The sequence below is a fragment of the Lepisosteus oculatus genome, chromosome 8 (genome assembly GCF_040954835.1).
Source record: "Lepisosteus oculatus isolate fLepOcu1 chromosome 8, fLepOcu1.hap2, whole genome shotgun sequence".
In the NCBI taxonomy this organism is placed as follows: Eukaryota; Metazoa; Chordata; class Actinopteri; order Semionotiformes; family Lepisosteidae; genus Lepisosteus; species Lepisosteus oculatus.
The window spans coordinates 8,576,377-8,598,197 of NC_090703.1; the positions used below are offsets into that span (position 1 = coordinate 8,576,377).

The 21,821-nt window shown below is 41.5% G+C and overlaps 2 protein-coding genes across 4 annotated transcripts in view; both read left to right on the plus strand.

Moving 5' to 3' along the window:
• Positions 1 to 630: 630 nt before the first annotated feature.
• On the plus strand, positions 631 to 10,695 carry batf (basic leucine zipper transcription factor, ATF-like). The gene is made up of 3 exons (XM_006632201.3): positions 631 to 873; positions 3,750 to 3,854; positions 8,348 to 10,695. Exons 1-3 carry the CDS (start codon positions 808 to 810, stop codon positions 8,549 to 8,551), a joined length of 375 nt encoding a protein of 124 aa, XP_006632264.1. The 5' UTR covers positions 631 to 807; the 3' UTR covers positions 8,552 to 10,695.
• Positions 10,696 to 11,768: 1,073 nt separating this feature from the next.
• Positions 11,769 to 21,821, plus strand: part of LOC102686140 (FLVCR heme transporter 2) — a 37,760-nt gene continuing 27,707 nt past the window's right edge. For all 3 annotated transcript variants that reach the window (XR_011190214.1, XM_069193167.1, XM_069193168.1), the window contains exon 1: positions 11,769 to 13,436. Coding sequence is in view for 2 of the 3 variants with exons in the window: in XM_069193167.1 (XP_069049268.1) it covers positions 12,873 to 13,436 (564 nt within the window). In the remaining variant the exon portion in view is untranslated. The remainder of the gene's footprint in view (positions 13,437 to 21,821) is intronic.

The window sequence follows — 21,821 nt, forward strand, 5'->3', positions numbered from 1 at the left end:
AAAAAAAACCTTCAAATGCAAAAAAAGAGACTTCATCTGGTAACAATGAATTTACGGTAGTCTGTTAGGCTAGAGTTGTGTAAAACGCATTATCTTAAGGCACACCTGTGTCTGAAAAAAGCACATTTACACCATTTGCTAAGTCAGATTATTGATATCTAGACATACAGAACATTGTCATAAAATATCTGAGGCAAAGTCATTTATTAAGTTAGTACAGTACTTCTTTGTCAGTCATCAGTATCTGAGATTTCACAGATCATCTAATTCTAGCATTAGGGTCCCAAACTTACATCTGCAACTCTGTTCACATCTAACTGAATTTCCTGAGAATCAGCTCTAATATCATTAGTGCTCATCATAATAATAGTGTTGTTTTTTAATTGGTTTATATATGGTATGCTTTGTCTGTGTAAACAACTTCTTACATTGTGAAAATGATCTTCATACTTTCACCTAGGCAGAGAGAGTAAGTGGGCTTTTTCTGGGGTTTTGAGGCAACTTTGTATTCCTGAATGTTTTTGTTAAAAGTTTCCATGTCATGTGACTTCCAGTTGCGAGTCACTTACATCGATCTTACCAGAAACCACATCAGACACAGCGAAGACAACTGAGATAAAGTCTCACAGAGGCACAGAAGTGTAACAGAGGGAGAGGGAGAGGGAGAGAGAGAGCGAGAGAGAGCGAGAGAATTATTCATTAAGTACAGAAGGCAAAGTGAGGCGGACGGGAGCAGTTCAGTGCACACACAGACACAGAGAAAGCAGAAGTGGAGAGTTCTGTGAGCTTTCAGAGACATAGTCTGCTATGGCACAGGGTTCTGACAGTAATGACACAAGTTTCACCAGATCACCGTCACCAGGCAGCAAGCAGGTAAAGAACACTCTTTTATTTCTATTATTGCTAGCAAACATATCGTAGCCAGAGCTTTCACCAGCATAGATGAAGGTAAACAGCTGTGCAAGGGGCTACAGGAGAACAGTTCCCTCAAGATACTAACTCAGAATTTAAGATGGTCTCTATTATGCAGATGCTCTGTGTGTATCCATGCACAATAAACTTGTGTTGGAACAATTTTGAAAGTCTAAAAGAAACATTCTTTCTGTATCTTCCTCGTGAATGACGTATTTCAGCCACACTTAAGGTTTTCTTCATCCCGGTAGTGTTTCTGTTTTCTGAGACAGGTTCAACACAATGCTGTAGCAAAGACAGCCAGACATCCCCCTCTAAGTTTTACAGTCCTTTCAACACGTGTGGTGATCAGGCACTGGCAGCCTGTGTTAGTATGTGTGCCAGTCAACTGTGTGCAGGATGTCCGCTCTCAAGGTTGAACACCCAGAGAGCATATGTGACTTTAACCCTTTTAAGGAAGAGAATGCTTCTCTGTCGTAGCGTCAACTCCAATGTCGGCAACTGACTGATAAGTTATTAATGCTGCTGAGTAAACCTCAGTCAAGTTTTATAGATGCAACAGTGATATGTCACTTTAAGTGTGTTGCACTTGCAAAAAGTGGTGTTCAGGGGTATGAAAAAGGATGCTTGTGTGTTTGTGATTGGTGAAGAGTTAATCCAGTGTGTGGGAAGAGATGAACGAACAAAGTTATAGAGGCCTCTAGGACATGATATTAGACATGGAGTTAATTAGAATGTAACTTCCTTGGGTATCGCCACATTGCACTTCAAGATGCAACATAGTTCGTACAGATTTTCCCTTTGCCTGGACTTTCCCCTGTCTTAAGGGGGCTGTTATGTTAACTTGAATGCAATACGTTCAACAGCCACTGTAAAAACACTGCATTACTTAATTCACTTCTGTCACTGTGTGTGTGGAGGGCATGTCTTTTTTAAAGTTGCAGTCGGTGATCGAGTTATGTGGATCACATCTGGATGGAGTAAATGTTTCTCACTAATCTATGAAAGAAGACAAAATGCCACAGAGCAAGCACCTTTTGTGAGAAGAAACTCAAGTTTATTCATTTTGATACCTTTAAAACTGTAGCTTTCAGGACATGAAACAGGGTGTGTTCTGAGGAAATACTGATGAACTGGTAAAATCCCCTCATCATTAGCTGCTACCACAGAGCTGCGCAAAACACATGTGCACACGCTCTCAGTGAATAACCGATCACTGACATAGAAGGTTGAACTCTGGATTGGTACTGGAAACAGAACACTGCAAAACTGTGACCTCAATACAACCCACCTTCAGCCAGTTTTTAATTGATGTAGTCAAAGCAGCTGAGACCTAATAACAAACCTGATTTAATGGTGATTATTTAAAATTTTTACATGTTGATGAAGTGGAAATGTGCAGACAAAGGAACCAGTGAAATATTTTTATGCCTTCTGTCAAGCCTGAAAGGACTTTGTTAAATTACTCCATGGGTAGCAGTGTCAAAACATGATTACTCTAAAAAACAGTAACAATAATATATAGAAATAGGTGTTACTCCCATACTGAAAAGTAAAAAGAAACTTTACAGCTACAGGCAGGGGGTATCCTTTTTCGTTTTAAAGTGTCCTGTATCTGCATCTTTTTAAGATGCATGCTATCACATCTCTTCTGTTCAGCCTCTTCATGATAAAAAAGACTGTTTGAATTTTACAGGTAGCAAATCTGAACAGTATGTATTATCATGAAGAGGTTGTGAAAAAGCATCTTAGCAACAGTATGTTAGTGAACTAAGCATCAGCAGAGATAACAATATCAACTGGGTGCACACATCCTCTATTATAAATTATTAAATTTTCTTTTAGTGAATTAAACTTACCCATCTTTACATTTCTTAACCCAGTCTTTCCTACAGTTCTCCACTCTGCAGATTTTCTTATCTTGGCACCACTTGACCCTTTCTGTGTTGTTCCTTTATTTCTGGTGGCTTTTTTCTGGAAGGATGGAGCTTGTTCTGGAGGTCTAGAGGGCTCCTACAATCACTGGTCCTGTCCTAGCAGTGGGTGATGAGCAGTACATTCTACATTGCCTGGAAGACTCCTGGGGTTCTTCAGATAGCCTGTTAGTAGAGGGGAATCATTTTAACAACCCCAAGTGCTTCACTTTGCATGAGGCCTGAGCTATTCTAATCTTCCCCATATTTATATATGAGTGTCTAAATAAGCTCACACAAGGCTTTAGTTAAATTTCTCTTTGTCTTTCTTTCACTCAGCCTCATTCCAACGACTGGTGTATTACTCATTAACTGCTTTCAGGCACTCAACATAATCTGATAAGTGTTTTCTCTTTCATACAGTTGACTCAGTGTTATACAGAAATCCCATTTTCTTCTCTCAGCACGTATGGTGGAAATACAGCACTGTATTTTCTTTCTAAGAAACACAGTCTGTCCAGATCAGATCTTTTGAGGTGGCTAGATGCCTTTTTCAGTGTAAGGCTGCACAAGACAGGTTGTGAAAACAGCCTTCTGCACTTTCCCTCCAATGCATAGTCACCATGTTTTGTGGCATGTATAGCCAAAAGTTTTAAATATCTTTTTAAGATTAATACAGAAATGAGAAAAAAGTAGGGTTCTGATCATAGAAATAAGTGTTGTAGGATCTATTTTAGCTTGGGTATGTTTAAGCTGCTATTGACTTTAAGCAATTTTATCAAAGATAATGCAGGGTGTCCGCATGTCAGCTTTCAACAGCAACACATCACAGATCAGCGACAAGATGCACTTGATTTCATTCCGTTCTTCACTTTAAGATTCAGCTCCCTCAGGGGATCTTTCATCTTTGACTCTGTCCTGCAGGACTCCTCCGACGATGTGAAGAAGGTGATCAGGAGGGAGAAGAATCGGATTGCAGCTCAAAAGAGCAGGATGAGACAGACACAGAAAGCAGACAGCTTGCATCTGGTGAGGAATTTAAGTGAATAGCTCCTTAACTGCAGCCCACATCTGGTCAGTCTTCCCAGCACCTCAGAGTGATAACATGTTACTGCAAGTCCAACCTAGGGTGGGTGAAACAATCCACACAGCCTTCGGGTCCCGAGGGATGTACGAAACACCACAGCGACTCGGTCATAATATTCAGAACTTACCTTGTGAATGCATAATCTATGAGTACATGTATCTTCTGAAACCATGCATGAACACATGTGAATATGCGTGCAGATCACCCTCATGTGTAGTCTGTGGCACACGTCACTAGGCATCTTTTATATAGGTCGGAGTAAAGAGGTAGGGTCCATCCTGGTATACACACTCGGGAACCACAATGGGGTTTGTGCACATTGTGGGGAGATGGTACAGAAGACCATCACTCATTGGCAGAAGTCGTTACTTCAGGGTTGGAAGAAGATTAGGTCTGCTGAGCTTTACACTGGATTTCTGACTGTCATGTAACTCTTCCCCAAAATACTAAAGAGAGAATTAACCTTGATCAGACAGACTGCCCAGTAAAACTTACAAAGTGGGCAAATCGGAAAGGGCCTATGGGAACATCTCGGCAAAAGCTAGGAGTGTAAGACACCATGCTGCGATGCATCATTCTGACAGCTCCTGTTGTGTTCTGAACTGGGAACAGATATTCTTTACTTATTCAACAGACTTTTGCATTAATTAATCAAGTGCAGATGAGCTCATCACGAAGCACAAGCCGGAGGTAGAAGACATCAATTCTGAGAAGGCGTATGAAAAACAAGGGCTGCTCTGAAATAAGCAAACATATATTTTTGTTTAGGATCATGTAAAATTGTAGCTTTTGGCTGTCTATCTAAATGTTGCTGACCTGTGGACGTTAGAGAACAGGAAGCTGATGAATGATATGTGAATTCAGAAAAGACTAGTGAAGAGCTGCAGCAGCAGTTAGCTGTATGTGGATGAGCTCTGTAACTTCCTTGAGAGGATGGGAAAATTGTACTGTACTGTGCTTCTGGTAAGTATAGTGCACACAGCAGTAATATTGCCTAGCCAGGCCAGTGACAATGGTTGTGCTCAGTTTTAATTGCCGCCTGTTGACTTTCATTTAAAACTGTTGTGGCTGTTCATTGACGAGGCGCACAATTTTGCTGCTGTATAGTTCTTAGTCATCAACTTTCACAAGGAAGAAAATGAATTACGCAGAAAGAACTACTTCTGGTGTAGGCCTGATTAGAATTAATACTAACTGTACTGAAGGGAAATGAGCGTCTCCGTTCTTTAATTGACACGAAACTCTTGGAAGGGAAACCAGTAACCCAATGTGAGTTATTGCCTTAATTGACTTAAAAACAGATATCTACAGTTAAGAAATTGGTTCAGGGAAATAATCTTTTACTTGAACAATGCACTGCTACCTTAAAGTAAAGACTGAAAGGTGTTCCATTTGTTTCTGCTACTGCAGTTTAGCATGGCTTAAAAAAGTTAGAGTTTTTATCTTGTTAAATTACTTGTGTTAAACATAGAAGCTGTATTCAAATAACCTCTTCCTATGAGCTTTTGCCTCGAGCCTGCAATACCTTCTTTAAGTCACCAGTCACACCCAGAGATGAGGGAAGCATCATGTACATAGCTGTGTCCCTCCTAAATTACAATTTAAAGAGTATTACAGCAAGGTGATGCTCACAATGTGTCCTTTCTGCAGTCTGCTTCAGGGAACAGAAATACTACATGAGTGTATAAAACAGTGGGTCTTTTTGACCATCTGATCTAAACCTTCAGCATCTCTTCAAGCCTCCTGCAGGCTGTCAGACACAGCAGATGACATTCCTGGGAGGACCGAGAAAAGTTTATCTTACAGGGAGGCAGACATTCATTGCCAGTTTACCAGGTACACACCATCCCCACCAGTGACAGAGATCACTGGTGATTTCAACAACAATGTTGCAACAAGAATGTTAAAGCTATGCGAAAGGCTTATCCTATTGCTTAAAGACCCAGAAAGCAACAGATGGGCTGTTTAGTTCTAGCTATTTTCAGTTATGGTTACCACTGCCTACGAACCTGTTATGTTAGCATGGATTCAAGCATCCTTGCACTTTCATAAGCTGCTAAAAAATGTAAAAGTTCTGTTTTACTGTTACTAGCTAAAAAGCTTTCATGCTTACTGAGACCATATGGCCTTCGACCATCGAATAACATCAGCAGGCCTTCTGTGAGGTCTGCTTTCTGCTCTATCCTCATGTGCAAGGCAAAGGGACAGCTCCACAGTCATGCTACTCCAAAGGAAAAACTGCTAACTGTACTGTGCTGTACTGATAGATACTGTGTGCTGAAATCCACACAACCAATTTTACATGTCCCTGTTGCAGAGAAGGGACAGACAAATCCTCCAAATTATTTCAGTAGCTTTCAGTCAACATTAAGATCAGATCAGAAATTGACTTTAGAACAAACACAAAATGTATCAGTATTTTACATGAATTTTGGAAAGACTAATGGAGGGCATATAGGACTGATCTGAACAAAATTGATGTTAGTCAATGGACACATAAAATGAATAACAAAAGAGAGCTTTGCCAGTTATTTTAGCCATGGAATATCATAGTTTTTCTGTAGTGCTATATCCCACCTATTCCCTATGCTTTAAATACCATATCTTATATACCTGATATTCCACTAGTTCTTCTTTATGAGTTATTCCTTGCCCGAGCACCACTGATAAACCTTGTCTTTTACCCAAAGAAATAGGCCTGCTTTTACACGTTAACTTCAATGTTATCTTTTTAAACCCCTTTTCAGATTTCTCCTTGCCTGTGCCATTCAGCTTCAGAACATAAGAAAGGTAACAAACCAGAGGAGCCCAGTTAGCAGATACTTGCTCAGGGGATCTCATCTAGCAGCTTTTTGAAAGAAGCCAGTGTATCGGGTTCAACAACATGGCCGCATAGCCTTTTACATACTACCACAATCCTTTAGGTCAAGAAGTGTCTCTTCTTCTCAAGTGTAAAAGCACTTCTGTGTAGTTTCCACGTATGACCTCTAGTTCTTGTTTCACTGAAGTATCTTGTTGCTACCGAAGATGTCCATTGGGTTGACTTCATCAGTGCCTGTGAGGATTCTGAACACTTGGATCACAGACCCTTCAGTTCTTCACTGTTAGAGACCAAAAAGGTTCAGCACTTCTGACCTGCCACTTAGCACTATCTTCCATTCTGAAGGACTGCCCTGAATTTATGCTATCGTATCGTTGTCAAATGATCTCTGAACAGGCCACTCTAGAGCCAATCTAATCTTTTGCTGGAAACGGCACTCCATATCGTCCCTATCCGTGTAGAAAAGTGGATACAGGTCTTCCGTTAAGAAGCTGGGAAAGTAGTGCCTTTTCATATTATGGACCAGCACTTGTCTGTTCACTATAGTCTGTGGTTTCGGTTTCACCACTGCACATGATAAACAGGAAGAACCCAGTCTGTTTTTTCCCTATCGGTGACACGTTTCCTGTCAGAACTGTGGTTTTTCTGCTTATTTTTTCTTCAATGAAAATGCTCTTAATCTAGTAGTGGGCAGATCAGAATGTGAAGCTATCATTTCTGGTAACAAGCAAGCGACAGCTGCCTATTTAAACGAGTGACGTGTATGCAGTCTGTCAGCGGGGCTTGCCCTGAGCCTTGTTTACAGTAAGTCAGTGGTGTGGTACAGCCTTCCTGAGCTGTACTAGGCTATTGGCAGAGTACACTGGAACCTTTTTGTTTTTCCTACAGTTCAGGAGGAAAAATAACCACCAACATCCTCTGCATTGGCTGTGGTTGTGTGCAACAACTGATATTTGCCCCTAGAAATCTTCCATTCAGAGAGCATCATGCTGCCCTATGGTGTAGAACAGGCATTGCATCACCAATGACAATACATTTCTGCAAAAGTACTCCTGTTTTTAGGCCATTTTATTTTTGTTTTTGTTTCTATTTTAAGGAATCATTTTTAATGATTAAAAAAAAACATCCTAGTGAAAATTCATCTGATTAATAATACCTACGTATTCTTGATGCACTATCATCACCCAGATTCTGGATTTATGAAACACACAACAATGTAGCACAGGCGGACAGCAACACACACAGAATTGCCTTGCAGTGCTTTAGTTCACCTCTCCAGTCTCGAATTATAGGACAGGAAGTGATAGACGATTTAGTCAGTAATTACAAACTCTGAGGGAACAGATTCCTACTGTAGGAATGGCTGGAGGTCTGTTGTTAACCAGTATTGGTGCAGTGTAATTCTAGTTTAGAAGCAGATGCCAGCAACGAGCAAAACGAGAACCAATTGATAACATGGTATTGATGTAACACATGTACATCCCGTATCCTCCTTTGTTCATCTCTTCGGGGGGGCTTGTAACTGTAAATGAACTTGGGTTTTCTGGAGGTCTTACGGAGACTTCAGCCATCTTTGATGGGGGCCCCGCCATTGTTGTTTTTTTTCCTTTCCAGGAGAGCGAAAATCTGGAGAAGGAGAACGCGGCTCTGCGCAAGGAAGTCCAGAGGTTGACCGAAGAGGCCAAACATCTGTCCACGGTGCTAAGCAACCACGAGCCCTTCTGCTCCGCCCTGAGCTCCCAGCCCTCCGAAATACTCTACTCGCCCCACGGCGCCTTTCATCAACCCCACATCACCTCGCCACGCTTTCAGCACTGACGGCGACTGAGGCGTGGGGGGTGGGGCTGTCGACCTGTTGTCCTGTTAAGGGTCGTTGTGAATGAAGATGTGTTGAGTCTGTAGTTTGTGCCTACTGTCAGAGTCAAACCCACCCGCCCCGTCCTCTTTCGTCTTAAAAAGCCCGCGTCTCTTAATGGAGCTGAGCGCGTCCCTCAGGTTAGAAAAGGTGATCCCTAGCCTCGTCGTTTACAGCACGTTTTCGTGTAAATCTGTGCTAACGAGCCATGACTTTGTGCTTGAGGAAAAAAAACAACCACAGGAAAGATGCTTATTGTCGTAATCCTTGATTTTAAAGGGCGATTATGAAACCGAATTTCCTAGGTACAGGTAGAAATGACTTAATATGAACCTACCTATATCTAGTATTTTGGTATGGTTTTGTGTTCGTTTTTAAGTTAACACTTTATTCCGATCAAACGAGCAATAGCAACTTGACTGCTTAACATGTTACGGAATTTTAATGGATTTTTAAATGTAACTAATCTTTCCTTGAAAATGAATGTATACAACGTTTTAACTGAGAGACTAACATGCGCTGTGCGTACTTCTTTCAAGATGTCACTAGCTAGTAGTGTATTTGGATGTCGCCCGCTGTTGTTTATTTTTTTTTGTACTCTGCCCCCTAGTGGTAGCATGTTTTCCATTCTGGACTTTGAATCCGTTTAGTTTTGTAGTGAGGTAACAAAGGTATTCAGTACCTTGAAAACAGTGAGCTATGGTACAGACCGGGGAAAATTCTCTTTGCGAGGGTGCACACATCCACACAGCTGACTGCCACGGTAATTCATTATGCCATAGATACTCCATACATGTAAGCTTTTTGTGTGTAAAATTTAAAAACGTAAACTGTGTCAGTGGACAGTTTGGACAGAGATCGTTTTTTTCTGAATGTTGCATTCATCATAAAAGAATGTTTGATAGAGAAACGTAATTTAAAATAATGTCGACTCATTCTATTTTTGAATACGCGACAGTAAATTTTAAGCTCTGCTAGAAAAGAAAATATTGTATTTTGTATTAAAGCCTACCTCTCCTCCATCCGTTGTAGGACAGAAAAGGTAAATATGGAGCTGCGGTTGTTACCTCTGAACGTAGAAAACTGCGGAAAGATTTTTGCGATACCTGGAATATTTTACGAGATGCGCGTTTTGATTTTGCAAAACTAACGTGAATAGCAGTGTCCAGTTGGACATACAAGTCCTTGACATTTATATTACTTTTGTAGACCTCTATTTTTTTAGAAAAAAACTTTTGGCACATGTCATGTTTTATTCCTAGGACTTGTGTCCATTAAGGACATGATGTCTGAGGTCTTGATATCATCGTGATACAGATGATAACTAGACTGCTATCTTATCTACCAAATCGCCAGTACTTGGTCTTCACATTTCCCCCCATCAATAAGCGACTTACATTTGTTCACAATCCAGAAAACTCGGAAGGAAGTTTTCTTTAGCTAAGTCTCGTAAGACCTGGAAAACATCACATTCTAAGGAGTAATATTCTGCTCACTTTTACATACAAGGTCATTTTAAGATTTAAGTGTCATATTTATTTCGATGTCTGTATCCGCTCAAATGAATGTGGGAGTTGTAGTTTTACAGTCTTTTGTATATACACGCTTTTATTATTTTGTCCAGAAGAGAATTGATTTTTATTTTTGTTAAAAGCAAACAGAAAAAAAAGACTTTGGAATTTATTTTTTTGTTTTGTTCTTTCTGTACAAAGCAGCATGTTTAAATATACTGCCATCACGACACAGTGGAGAAAATCCTTAATTTTTCTCTGAAAAGTTTAAAATGCTGCTGCTTAGACATGGTTGCAAAAGTAGTTAAGAGGTTTATGTATACTGTATACTGAAAATGTATTTATAAAAAGCCCGTGATTATTCGTCAGATGTCGCTCTATACCGTCAGGTGAACTCAGTGCCAGTATTCCGTTTTGATTGTCTAACAAATATGAATGTATTTTTATAGTGTTTATGAGCATCAAAATATTTTATTTTGCTGAGGTAACATTTACGTTAAAACATTTCAAAACATTGTGATAAATGAAAACTAAATGACATTTTGTATTTGCGGCTTGTGGTTTTCAAAATAAAGATGAAAGAAAGGAAAACAGCTCCCCCTGGAGGTTGATTTCAGTAGAACAAAACACGATTTCGTCGCAAGAGGAATATTAGCTTAGCACCGCAAAGGATTTAAAGACACCGTTTAAGCATTCTCTATTAATGAAACATTTTCATCGGTTTTCTTTGAAAGCAGCGCTTCTCAGCATTGTCCTAGTATTTTATTTTTACAACACCTGTCTCGTATCACGTGGGTCTCCCCTACATAGACACCTCAGGAGAGGAGAACAGCAATAGCAGATTGATAAGGAAAGGATCCACGTCGCTTTGGAAAAGATTAAAATGTATTTTGCTAGTACGTCACAGATCTGACTGGTTATTGCTTGGTTGTCATAGGACCACCAGCCGCCACAGATGACTTAAAATCCCATTAGTTTGCTATGATAAGGTCAACCACGTGTTTCGATGACAATCTACTACTAAGAATGCAACTAAAGGGAGTTCTCTCACGTGTGCAGTGGCTATTCAAGTTCTTGTCACAGGAGAACTGTAGAAGGATTTAGAGGATAACAGCTATGGATTGTGTTGATCATTTCCGTCTGGCAAACTGAATGCAGTGTTTCTCTAAATGGGCAAAGGCTGAACACAAATTGGAAACAAAGTGACAAAACAAACTTGACTTAATTGAATAAAATAGCTGGCCTGCCCTTTACCGGAACTGTGAAACAAAAAAAAACAACATAATTTTTCTGTGAAAATACCTTTAAAACATTTTTTAACTTAAAAAAAACACGTTTGCACATTTTATGACACAGAGCGTACTAGTCACCAGAGGAATGTGACAAAGGACATTTTCAGATCATCGCCGCTTAATCTTCAGTTTCATAAGATAAAGTCTACCAAAGAACAGCAGCGGGATAGGCGTTGTAATCAAATTCACCTCGAGGCAGTGAGCATGCCGACGAGGCAGCGCTAAATTTATTCATCTGAAAGAATGAAGTGAATCTGACAGTGTGGTACAAACGGAGGCGCAGGGTCTTATTTTAGCTTGATTTCCGAGATCCAGAATTTCAGTGCATTGGCGCGTTGGTTGGAGCTGTCGCGGTCTTCCTTCTGCAAATCGTCTCGAGTACTGAACTGCAGATGGGACCGAGCCCCCTGTAAACATTGACGAAAGTCTACGAGCTAACAAGGCAATGCATTCCATTAGTTCGGAGGGAATCATCTGAACGGACTATGAAAAGGAAAACAAGGCAATCTAATCTCCATTCGTTGAGATCTCTACAATTCTCATTTAAATATCTTTTCGACACTGTGGATGTTTAGGATTTTGCATCTGCTCTCAGTGTAACCTATCTGTTGTATACAGTCTATTTCCCCTGTCTCGTATATTTGCCTATTTCAAAATCTATTCATTTCTGAGAATATTACAGATAAGGATAACTCCACCGTACGAGCTCAGAGCGATGTCTTTTAACAACTATTGGTTAAAGTTCGCAGGGTGGAGCTTCTACACCACGTGGTTGTAGGAAGCCGGCGTTTACATTGGAGGCCGGAGCATGACCGCTCTGAAGTTTGAAGACTTATTTTTTTTCCCCGACGGGATTTGGACTAGTAAGGCTGTGTCTTTTTGTACTTTCAGTCCCTAAAGGGATCAGCATGCCGCAACACAACTGTAATGATGACTTACCATCATCATGTGGCTCCGATTTCTGCATCATAAGGAAGTCCTGAAAAGTTTCTCCTTTGTCATAAAGTTGCCAAGTTTGTTCTTATTTTTTTACGATTAGGTTAGCGATTTTGGTAACAAAGTACGTACTGTCCTTCAAACAAACCGAACGTATTGTTTTTAAGCCGCAATATCAGGTAGCTAATATAAAAAACAACTCGTCATATAGCCAAAGAAGAAACTGAAGTGCACCCGCACGTGACTTTTTCCCCAAAAAGGAGAACTGCTGGTGTTACTGAAGATCAAAGGATCTGACGGGTAACAAAACAACGAGTTTATCTTCGGGTTTTTGTCGGACCTTGATTCTCACAACCGATATCTTCTTTCCCGTTTGCTCAACCGGTGTGCAGTAAAACGTCTAGCATGAGATAACTGTGTATCTCCTAACAGCCGTGGTGTTCTTTCTCAGAGAGACATTCATAGAAAATACTACAGGGCTCTTCCTGAAAAGGTTTCCGGGTCCCAGAAATCAAGGGGGAAAAAAATCGAACTGACCGAGAAACATGAACGAGACGCCTGCCTCCGAGAAAGATGCTTCGGATCTGGAAAAAGCAAAAATCATTCATGACCCCAAATCTCCGGCTGACGTCCAGAAACTCCCCAATGGGAACGAGGATGGCTCCCTAGCTACCCACCTGTACCGAAGGCGATGGTTCATCGTCTGTCTGTTCAGTTCTTACTCTCTCTGCAATGCGTTTCAGTGGATCCAGTACGGCATCATCAACAACATCTTCATGAAGTTCTACAACGTGGACTCCTTCACCATCGACTGGATGTCCATGATCTACATGCTCACCTACATCCCTTTCATATTCCCCGTTACGTGGCTGTTGGATAAGAAGGGGCTGCGGGTCATAGCTCTGGCCGGGTCCGCCCTGAACTGCGTGGGGACGTGGATCAAGGTGGCGAGCGTCAGACCCGACCTGTTCGGGGTGACGATGTTGGGACAGTTCACCTGCTCGCTGGCCCAGGTCTTCATTCTCGGGATGCCGTCCCGGATCGCCTCGGTGTGGTTCGGATCACGTGAAGTGTCCACGGCGTGCTCCATCGGCGTCTTTGGAAACCAGGCAAGTATCCCCGAGAGACGACATAGGCAGTTAAGTACTCTTGGATATCCTCCAGAATTGATTCTAAAAGTCACAACCAGCATCATCTGAATACATCGTCAGAACCTCATTCTTAATTCTCGCTGTTCCTTCTTCACCGTAGGACAGCGGGTTGACGCCTAATGTGCACTAACAAGTTTCAGTATGGCAGTTTCAAAACACGCTTTCTCTGCCACTGCAAGTGGTGTTATTGATTTTCTTTGAAAAAACAACAACCCATTGCTTTTTATTTGTGCTACACGTAACATAACCGAAATCGAGGGTTCGTGGGTGTGTAGTCACAGTGAAGAAATGTATGATTAACATTGGACGGTTTATTAAATGTGGTCTGTGAAGGGGATTTAAACTGCTTCATTTTCAAAAGCAGAGAACGGTAATATATTTGTTCTGCTCAGTGCAGATACGCAAAGGAGTTATCTAAGAGCACGGTGACTTGATATTAATTGTTAATATTAACATGAATCTCCAGAAGGTTTGGAGTGCCAGTGTTTCAAATTAATTTAGGGAATGGGTTGATGCAGGGAACTGGTGTTAAGAGCTCTACTGAATTTCTGTAAAGTAATATTTTTGCTTTTGAAGGAAATTTAAGGCTTTAATGAAAGACAGTGGTGGATTTCATTCAGACCTGGTTTAGGGTTAGGGTTAGGATTTCTTGGAGATGAGGTGTTGTTATGGTTATGTTTCAAATGGTTTAAATGACTTGAGTGTTTGAGGCCTCTGTTTGGCTTGATTCAGCATTCTGGTGATTGTTAGGGCTTTTACTAACATGTATAAAACATAAGGCCACAAGCAGGCATAGGGCAGTACAAAACTGTAACTCCATCTGAATTTTTCATCTATCTTAAAAATGTAGCCATGATGTTAGCTGAAGTTAAATTTAAGGGGCACTCTAACCCAAAACCAAACAGTAGCCCAATGCTGTGTCAGGTGCCTGGAACCTACCCTACCCCCAGCCTCGAAATGGACCTGAAACTACTGTAGATGCCACAGTTTAGCTGAAAATGTCTGACCTGTTAGCCCCCAGGAGCTGAAAAGCCATCTCCACATCATCCCCAAGTCTACAGTCGTCTCTAATTGACTAAGTCAGAATTAAGTTTTGGTCCGACTCTTTACACCCTCCCTGGCAGCGACAGGGCTGCAAGTCTTGGCTACTGCCACCTTTTGTACTGAAAGCTCCTTTGAAACTTAAAAATATATCGCACTGAATTAACTGTCCTGTGATTCCCTAACGGATATGTACTTTCTTCCTCTTGCCGTCTTTTTGTCTAGCCAGAATTCCTAATTACATGTGCCTTGTCTTAATGAAGCCTGTTAGTCCTGCTTGTGTATGGTTTATGTCGAATGTGTTTGCAGCACCAAGTATACCGGAGTATTTTCCTTGTACGTGACATGTACGTGGTGAGTGCAGATGACTCTATTTCTGGTTTCCAAGTCACACTCACACACTGTCAAAATCAAACTGAACTGGGAGTAAAGCTTCTGTACATGCGTTACAAGCATCTGTATAAATCATTTAATTTATTTTGTCTCCGTGAAAGACATCGGCAACAAAGTACAGTTAGTGCAGGGAGTCAGGTTCCCGCCAGCTCCTCTTAAATCAGCAGCTCTGTGCTCCGGGGGCGGTCCACTTCCGCATGGCTGCCGTCTCTCATTGGCTGCCTCTCTCCGGACGCCGCTGTCAGGATCTTACGTCGGCACTCTTAAAGGGGAAAGCGGTCCTCTGCTTCACCACGTTGACCATCGTGGCAGTGAAACTCGCGGAAATCCGTCAGTTTTGTAAAAGCAAAATCCAAGTTACTGGCAGGCCCGTGGCACGATGTGCTTAGTGTCGTTTGTGGGATTTCTGCACGCCGCTGCGAACCCAAAGCGGCAAAACACGCTGCGAAGTCCTTATTCATTGCAGTGAGTTTTAAGTCTTTGAGGAATGTTTTTCTAGTTTTAATCTGTTTTGGCGGTTTAAATCCTACCCAGCCATACGTGCAGTATTGTGTCCGGGAGGATCTCCTATTTGAATCTTTCCCCAAAGTTATTATGGTTGGCACTGGAGAAATATATTATTATAACAACAATTCTCTCGAAAAAGAGTAGGGATGTTAATCCTGATGTCCTGGTCAAATTGCCCCCTGGCCTCCTAATAATCCCCATCTATGAACTGGCTTCATCACTCTGTTCTCTTCCTCACTGAGAGCTGGTGTGTGGGGAGAGTACTGGTGCACTTTGGCTCCTATCGCATCATCCAGGTGGGGCTGCACACTGGTGGGGTGGAGGGGAGTCCCCATGACCTGTAAAGTGCTTTGAGTGGAGTGTCCAGAAAAGCGCTGTATAAGTGTAAGGATTTATTATTAGACAACGGTCTGTGATTGACTTATGTTGTACTGTAGTTTGTCACAGAGCCTGACAGAAAGTAGACCACCAAAAAAGAACAGCAAGCGAATTATTGACTCTCAGAAGAGCATGTACCGAGAATTGACCAGGAAGGGTCATTCTGTAAATATCTTGTCATAAAATGGTCTCTTTTCCTGATGTGATTCTGGATTGTTTTTATATAACAATAATTGAAGAATGGATTAATTATTGGACAGGTTTCCTAATGAGAACTAAAGAAACCAAATAATTGGGTAAAAGCAGGTAAAAATATGGACTTGCAAAGCCTCTCAGTCCCTGGAATGTCTGTGCCTGTGTTCTGTGCTGCTCCTGCTGTAGCAGAGAAGTGCTTCTTTTAAAGCAAGCAGGGTTGGAAAGGAAGATATCAAAACCGCTTTTCTTTCGATAACACGCTTTATAGCATAACGGGAAAACTGTCACGGCAACCTTCTATGCAGAACTTCAATATAGGTTTGCAACGTAATTGATTTTCATCTTTGATTTTGTTGTTTGGTTATTGTAAGGACTTAAATCAATATTACGTACTGTATATCCCACTCACTGGTCTGCCTTGGGCCAGATAGTCATTTTCTTCACGGATATTTGCACTCGCACTGGATTTAAAGGAGCAATCTATGCCACCTGTATTTTCTTTTATTCCGTTGCTTTCTTGCTCCACGTTCTGATAGGTGATTTTATTTTTTAGGCTGAGTCAGAAACCTTGAAAGGAATGGAAGCTGTTCATCTACAGTAGCCATAAGGCGCTGTCTCCAGCTCCTAAACCCTTGAGTCCTGTGTCGCCTGGCCACAGGCTGAAGGGCGAAAATGGAGATGCAGAAGGTCTTCTGTGGTGTCAGATTCTGAAGAGAGCTGTTGTAATGTGATCTTGTACTCAGTCCCTCCATTCATACTCCGTAACTGTGTGCTTCACTAGTGTGGTGCCTGTTTCTACATACTGTACTTCAGACATGCTGAAAAAGCTTATTTAGGTAGTTAATAATGGACTTTGATTTAAAAAAAAGCTCTGTAACGAAGGTTTCTTGAACTTAATTATATTAGGTAAAATAGCTGCAAAGTGGTGTAACTGCAGAATAAATGAAAGGAAAGGCGTCGTGCGTAGTTCTGCTATGCAGGTACTGTATTTAGCTGATTGGGCACTCAAAGCCCTTAATCTTCATATATATTTGGGCTTATTTTGTTTTAGTTTCTTTGAGCCAGCATTTTTGTTGATCATTAGTTGTGTGACTTGGTAAATGCAATGTTGAGATTAGCATGTGGTATTAAAGAAGGAATTTATAGTGGAACATTATATTGTACAGTATAACAATGAAACGTCATCAGCAGCTACAGAAAGGTACGGGTTATTTGCCTTATGATAAGGGTTGTACTCAGTCCCTCCATTCATACTCCGTAACTGTGTGCTTCACTAGTGTGGTGCCTGTTTCTACATATTGTACTTCAGACATGCTGAAAAAGCTTATTTAGGTAGTTAATAATGGACTTTGATTTAAAAAAAAGCTCTGTAATGAAGGTTTCTTGAACTTAATTATATTAGGTAAAATAGCTGCAAAGTGGTGTAACTGCAGAATAAATGAAAGGAAAGGCGTCGTGCGTAGTTCTGCTATGCAGGTACTGTATTTAGCTGATTGGGCACTCAAAGCCCTTAATCTTCATATATATTTGGGCTTATTTTGTTTTAGTTTCTTTGAGCCAGCATTTTTGTTGATCATTAGTTGTGTGACTTGGTAAATGCAATGTTGAGATTAGCATGTGGTATTAAAGAAGGAATTTATGGTGGAACATTATATTGTACAGTATAACAATGAAACGTCATCAGCAGCTACAGAAAGGTACGGGTTATTTGCCTTATGATAAGGGTTGCCGTTCTCACACCTTAGGTAAAAGACTGACTGCTGACTGTACACATGCCCACCCCATAGCCAGTACAATTCCAATGTTTTGTTAGACATAGAAATACTAATGTGTCCAACAATAGGAAGGGAGTTATTTCTGCTCTGTATTTCAGGATCAGTAAGAATTGTACATCTCATCTTCAACCATTTTTCAGGTTTTGCACTTTGTGTTCTTTGCTCTGACTGCTCTTTGGCCTGACTGATTAGATCCCTTGGCACTGGCTGATTTCACCTGTGGGGTTGTACATGTCCGTTTTCTCTGAAGTTCCCCCATAATTCAATGGGTGAAGTAACCTCTCACTGCTCACCCTGATCTCCAGTGCACTGGGCCTCTGGTCCAGAATGGCTGCTGTATATTTAGGGTGACCAGACGTCCTCTTTTTCCCAGACATGTCCTCTATTTGAGACCTAAAATATTGGTCTGATCGGGATTTATAAAATTCCAAGAATTGTCAGGATTTTGTTTTGCTCATTATTCAGACTGTAAACACACAAAGGCCTGCATATTTTCGTTCATTCTATGCATTACCAGTAGATGTTTTGAACTTGCATGCAGCGTACGCAGTGTAGCTTGAAAAGGGTTTTTGTGTGTGTGTGGCTGTTTTTAAGGATATGAGAAATAACAATGTTTAACTTGTTTCATTATATTTCAAAATGTTTAGTTAAAATTGATAATTTTTGCAACCAATGAGGAGGTCTCCTAAGTTATGATGTCTTCATTTTTTCCTCCGATATAAAGACTTTTGTTGTGTTAAAATGGAAAAAAGTTTAAAATGGTTTATTTTTCCTTGTTTGGCGGTATGGAAGAGAAATAGCAACCCTACAACTGTTTAAGAGCTTGCTAAGAAGTTAAATAAAAACTAGAGAGTTTAAGCTGATTTTTGGATTAGAAAAAGTAATAAAGATTAGTTACTTTGGAGGCATGTGTCGAGTGTCGATTATCCCCCTGTCCTCTTTTTTGAAAACCAAACTATGGTCACCCTAGTAAGGTACGTCACCTGGAGGGCTGCACTTCACAGCTCCGTAAAATCAGCCCTCCTATGTTTAAAGTGCTTTGGGGATTCTTCTGGTTGAAAAGCTCTTCATAAGTAAGAGAAATTATTATTATTTTCTCTGATATAAACCTCCAGCTCTGTTACTTTTGAGTGAGCTGAATTTCTGTTGCTCTTCCTGTAAAACGCACTGAAAAAGTCCAATAAAAATAATGTCAAATTGCACCGATATTCTACCCTTGAGCAAGGTACTTCACTTAAATTGCATCTGTAGAATGTCCAGCTATCTAAATGTAAGCCAGTATGGATAAAAGTAACAGCCAAGTAAATCAATTATTATTAATGCTAATTATTCATTCATGTTTAATTATCATTTTCCTTGGGGAAGAACGCTTGCATTGTTTGCAAGTAACAAAAAGAAACATTGCAGCACTACAGACAATATCCTCAGGCAGCCATCATTTCAGTGTCTCTCACATTTTCAGAGTCAGATTCGAATGGTGGAGGTGTTTATTGCTAATGCGTAAAGACTTTCTCAAGTACACCACAGCACTGCCTTTTAACTGAAATTTTGAATTATTACAGAATTGGAGCATCACTGAAATGTTGTATATGTAGATGCCTACCCTCACGAAGCATAGAAGCTTTTATATGTCAGGGTTTTAAAATGGTTTTGCAAAATGCCGTGTGCTTGCTAGGAGGTAACTGAACCTGGAAGGAGGGTCCAAAGAGGAAAATCCTGAAACATCACATGACTTTGGAAGGCCGGTGCTAATAAATAGTGGAATACACACAAAGGGTTTGGGAAAAGGGGAACAGATCTGGAACTGTCAGCTCACTTATGAAGCAGGTATTTTTCAGAGGTGTGTTTACTGTACCAGGGCAGCATGGCAGGCAGAATTAGGGTGAGAGTGCACTCTGTTTGTTTTACTTAGTATGGTTTTGAATTTTACGGAGAAGGGGATTTAAGAAGCTTGAAGAGAAGCTTGAAGAAAATAAAGAGCATCAAAGTTTCATACAGACCCCACTCCTAAGGTGCTGCAGGTTTTCCGTCCAGTTTCAACATGCAGCAGGAAACGCAGATGAATGGTGACGTCAGTCTGAAGATGACCAGGACTGGGAATGCAACCACAGAGGACACAGTGACAGCTGCAGGAAACAGTGGTCCTGGCGCGGCTGGTCATGCAGGGCAGTCTTCTCCAGGCGATGGGAACCCAGTGGAGGGAGGAACCCCCACTCCTGCTGATCCAGCAATTCATCCGGAAGCCCCAAGTTTGGCTGCAGCCACTCATGTTTACAAGAGGCGGTGGGTGATACTTGTCCTCTTCAGCACGTACTCCATGTCCAACGCCTTCATGTGGCTTCAGTATGGCATCATCAGTAACATCTTCATGAGGTTTTACAGCGTAGACTCCTTCGCTATCAGCTGGCTCTCCATGATCTACATGCTGACCTATATCCCCCTGATCTTCCCTGTCATGTGGCTCCTGGACAATCGCGGGCTCCGGGAAGTCCTCGTGGCCGGTTCGGCTTTCAACTGCGCCGGCGCCTGGGTCAAAACGGGCAGCGTCGGCCCACACCTCTTCGGGGTCGCCCTGTTCGGCCAGTTGGTTTCCTCTGTGGCCACCGTGCTCATCCTGGGCATCCCTGCCCGCCTGGCCTCGCTCTGGTTCACCGAGAAGGAGGTCTCCACCGCCTGCGCCATCGGCGTCTTGGGAAACCAGGTCCGTGATCTGCCCGAAACAGGAGCTAGTTTTGTCGGCCAGGAGGTGTTTGTCTTTGGGGCCCGGGCATGGTTGTGTTTTCAGCTACGTAATGGTGGGCGCAGGCGGAATTCACGTGCTCCTCTGGAGGTAATCTACTTGGCCTGCTCTCAACCTTCAGTGGGAAAAAAAAAATTGCTGTGTTTGTTTTGTTACCTGTGTAACTTGAATGGGGGTTCCCGACGCATTCAGCCACAGGAAATCCAATTGTTTGCTTGGTGGTGAAAAGCCGCATCCCTCTGAAGTGTGACTTGTTTTTTGAGTGCACTCAATGTCTTCTGTTCCTGACGTTAAAGAAGCCAAAACCTAAAAAGTTTCTCTGTATTTACAATCCTAATCCTTTCCAATTCCTAATTCTTCCCAGCTCACAAGGATAGTGCAGCTCTGTCATTTGCTCTCCACGCCATGTTTTGGATTTATTCGCTTTTCGTTTTCTTGAACGCTTTGAGTATGATTGAATGGTTTCTTTTTTTTCTACAAGCCAGTGTTTTTCTTAACTGTGAGGCAGACTCAAAAGGGTGGGACTGCCACGCCTGCTCTGACCTCTGCAAAACTGTGGTTCATTTGAAAGGCAGTACAAACCGTGGCAGCTGTAGCAGAAGGCAGGTCTGTGCTGAAGCTCAGTGTGAGGATGTGGGCGAAAGAGTACAAGACACTTTTTTGTTCTGAATAGTCTTGTGCAATGCGAGGCTGAAGTTTTGTCAACCAAGTTTTGTAAAAGGGCTGTTCAGATGGAAGTCTGGCTATTGGCTTCTGTGAGGAAGCTGTAGATTTCTGTGGGAATACTGTGAGCATTTTTGAGGGGTGTAAGCCTGACAAATTAGAAGAAAAAGAGACAAAGCCTGATTGTAAAAATGTTGTATCCACGCAGACAAAATTCTTGGGTGCCTGAAAGGACTGGTTTCCTGTATGTGCTTGTTTCTGTCATGCTCTGTGCGTGAAAAAAAAAGACTCAAGTCACGCATACGGGATGTTTGATAGGGAGTTCCCTTAGAAATTGGACACACAAATATAGAAATGCCTTAGCAGGTGCACCTTTGCCAAGCTGAAGTGAAAGCTTGTCTGTGTCTCGTTGAGATATCAGAAGACCCAGGAAGAAACGACAAAACGAGTTTTGCCGAAACTTGAAAACAAAAGTTTTTTTTAACTAGCGTAACGTAGAAAGAGCTTCTAAGGTGACTTTTGTATTCAAGCAGTTTGCGTAGTTAAGTGCTTGATTGACAGGAGCAGTAGAAGGGCAGAACACTATTGCAAAGCCCTGCCTTGCCTGCAGTTCCAATTGCTTGTATACGGAACAATGAATTAAATGCATCT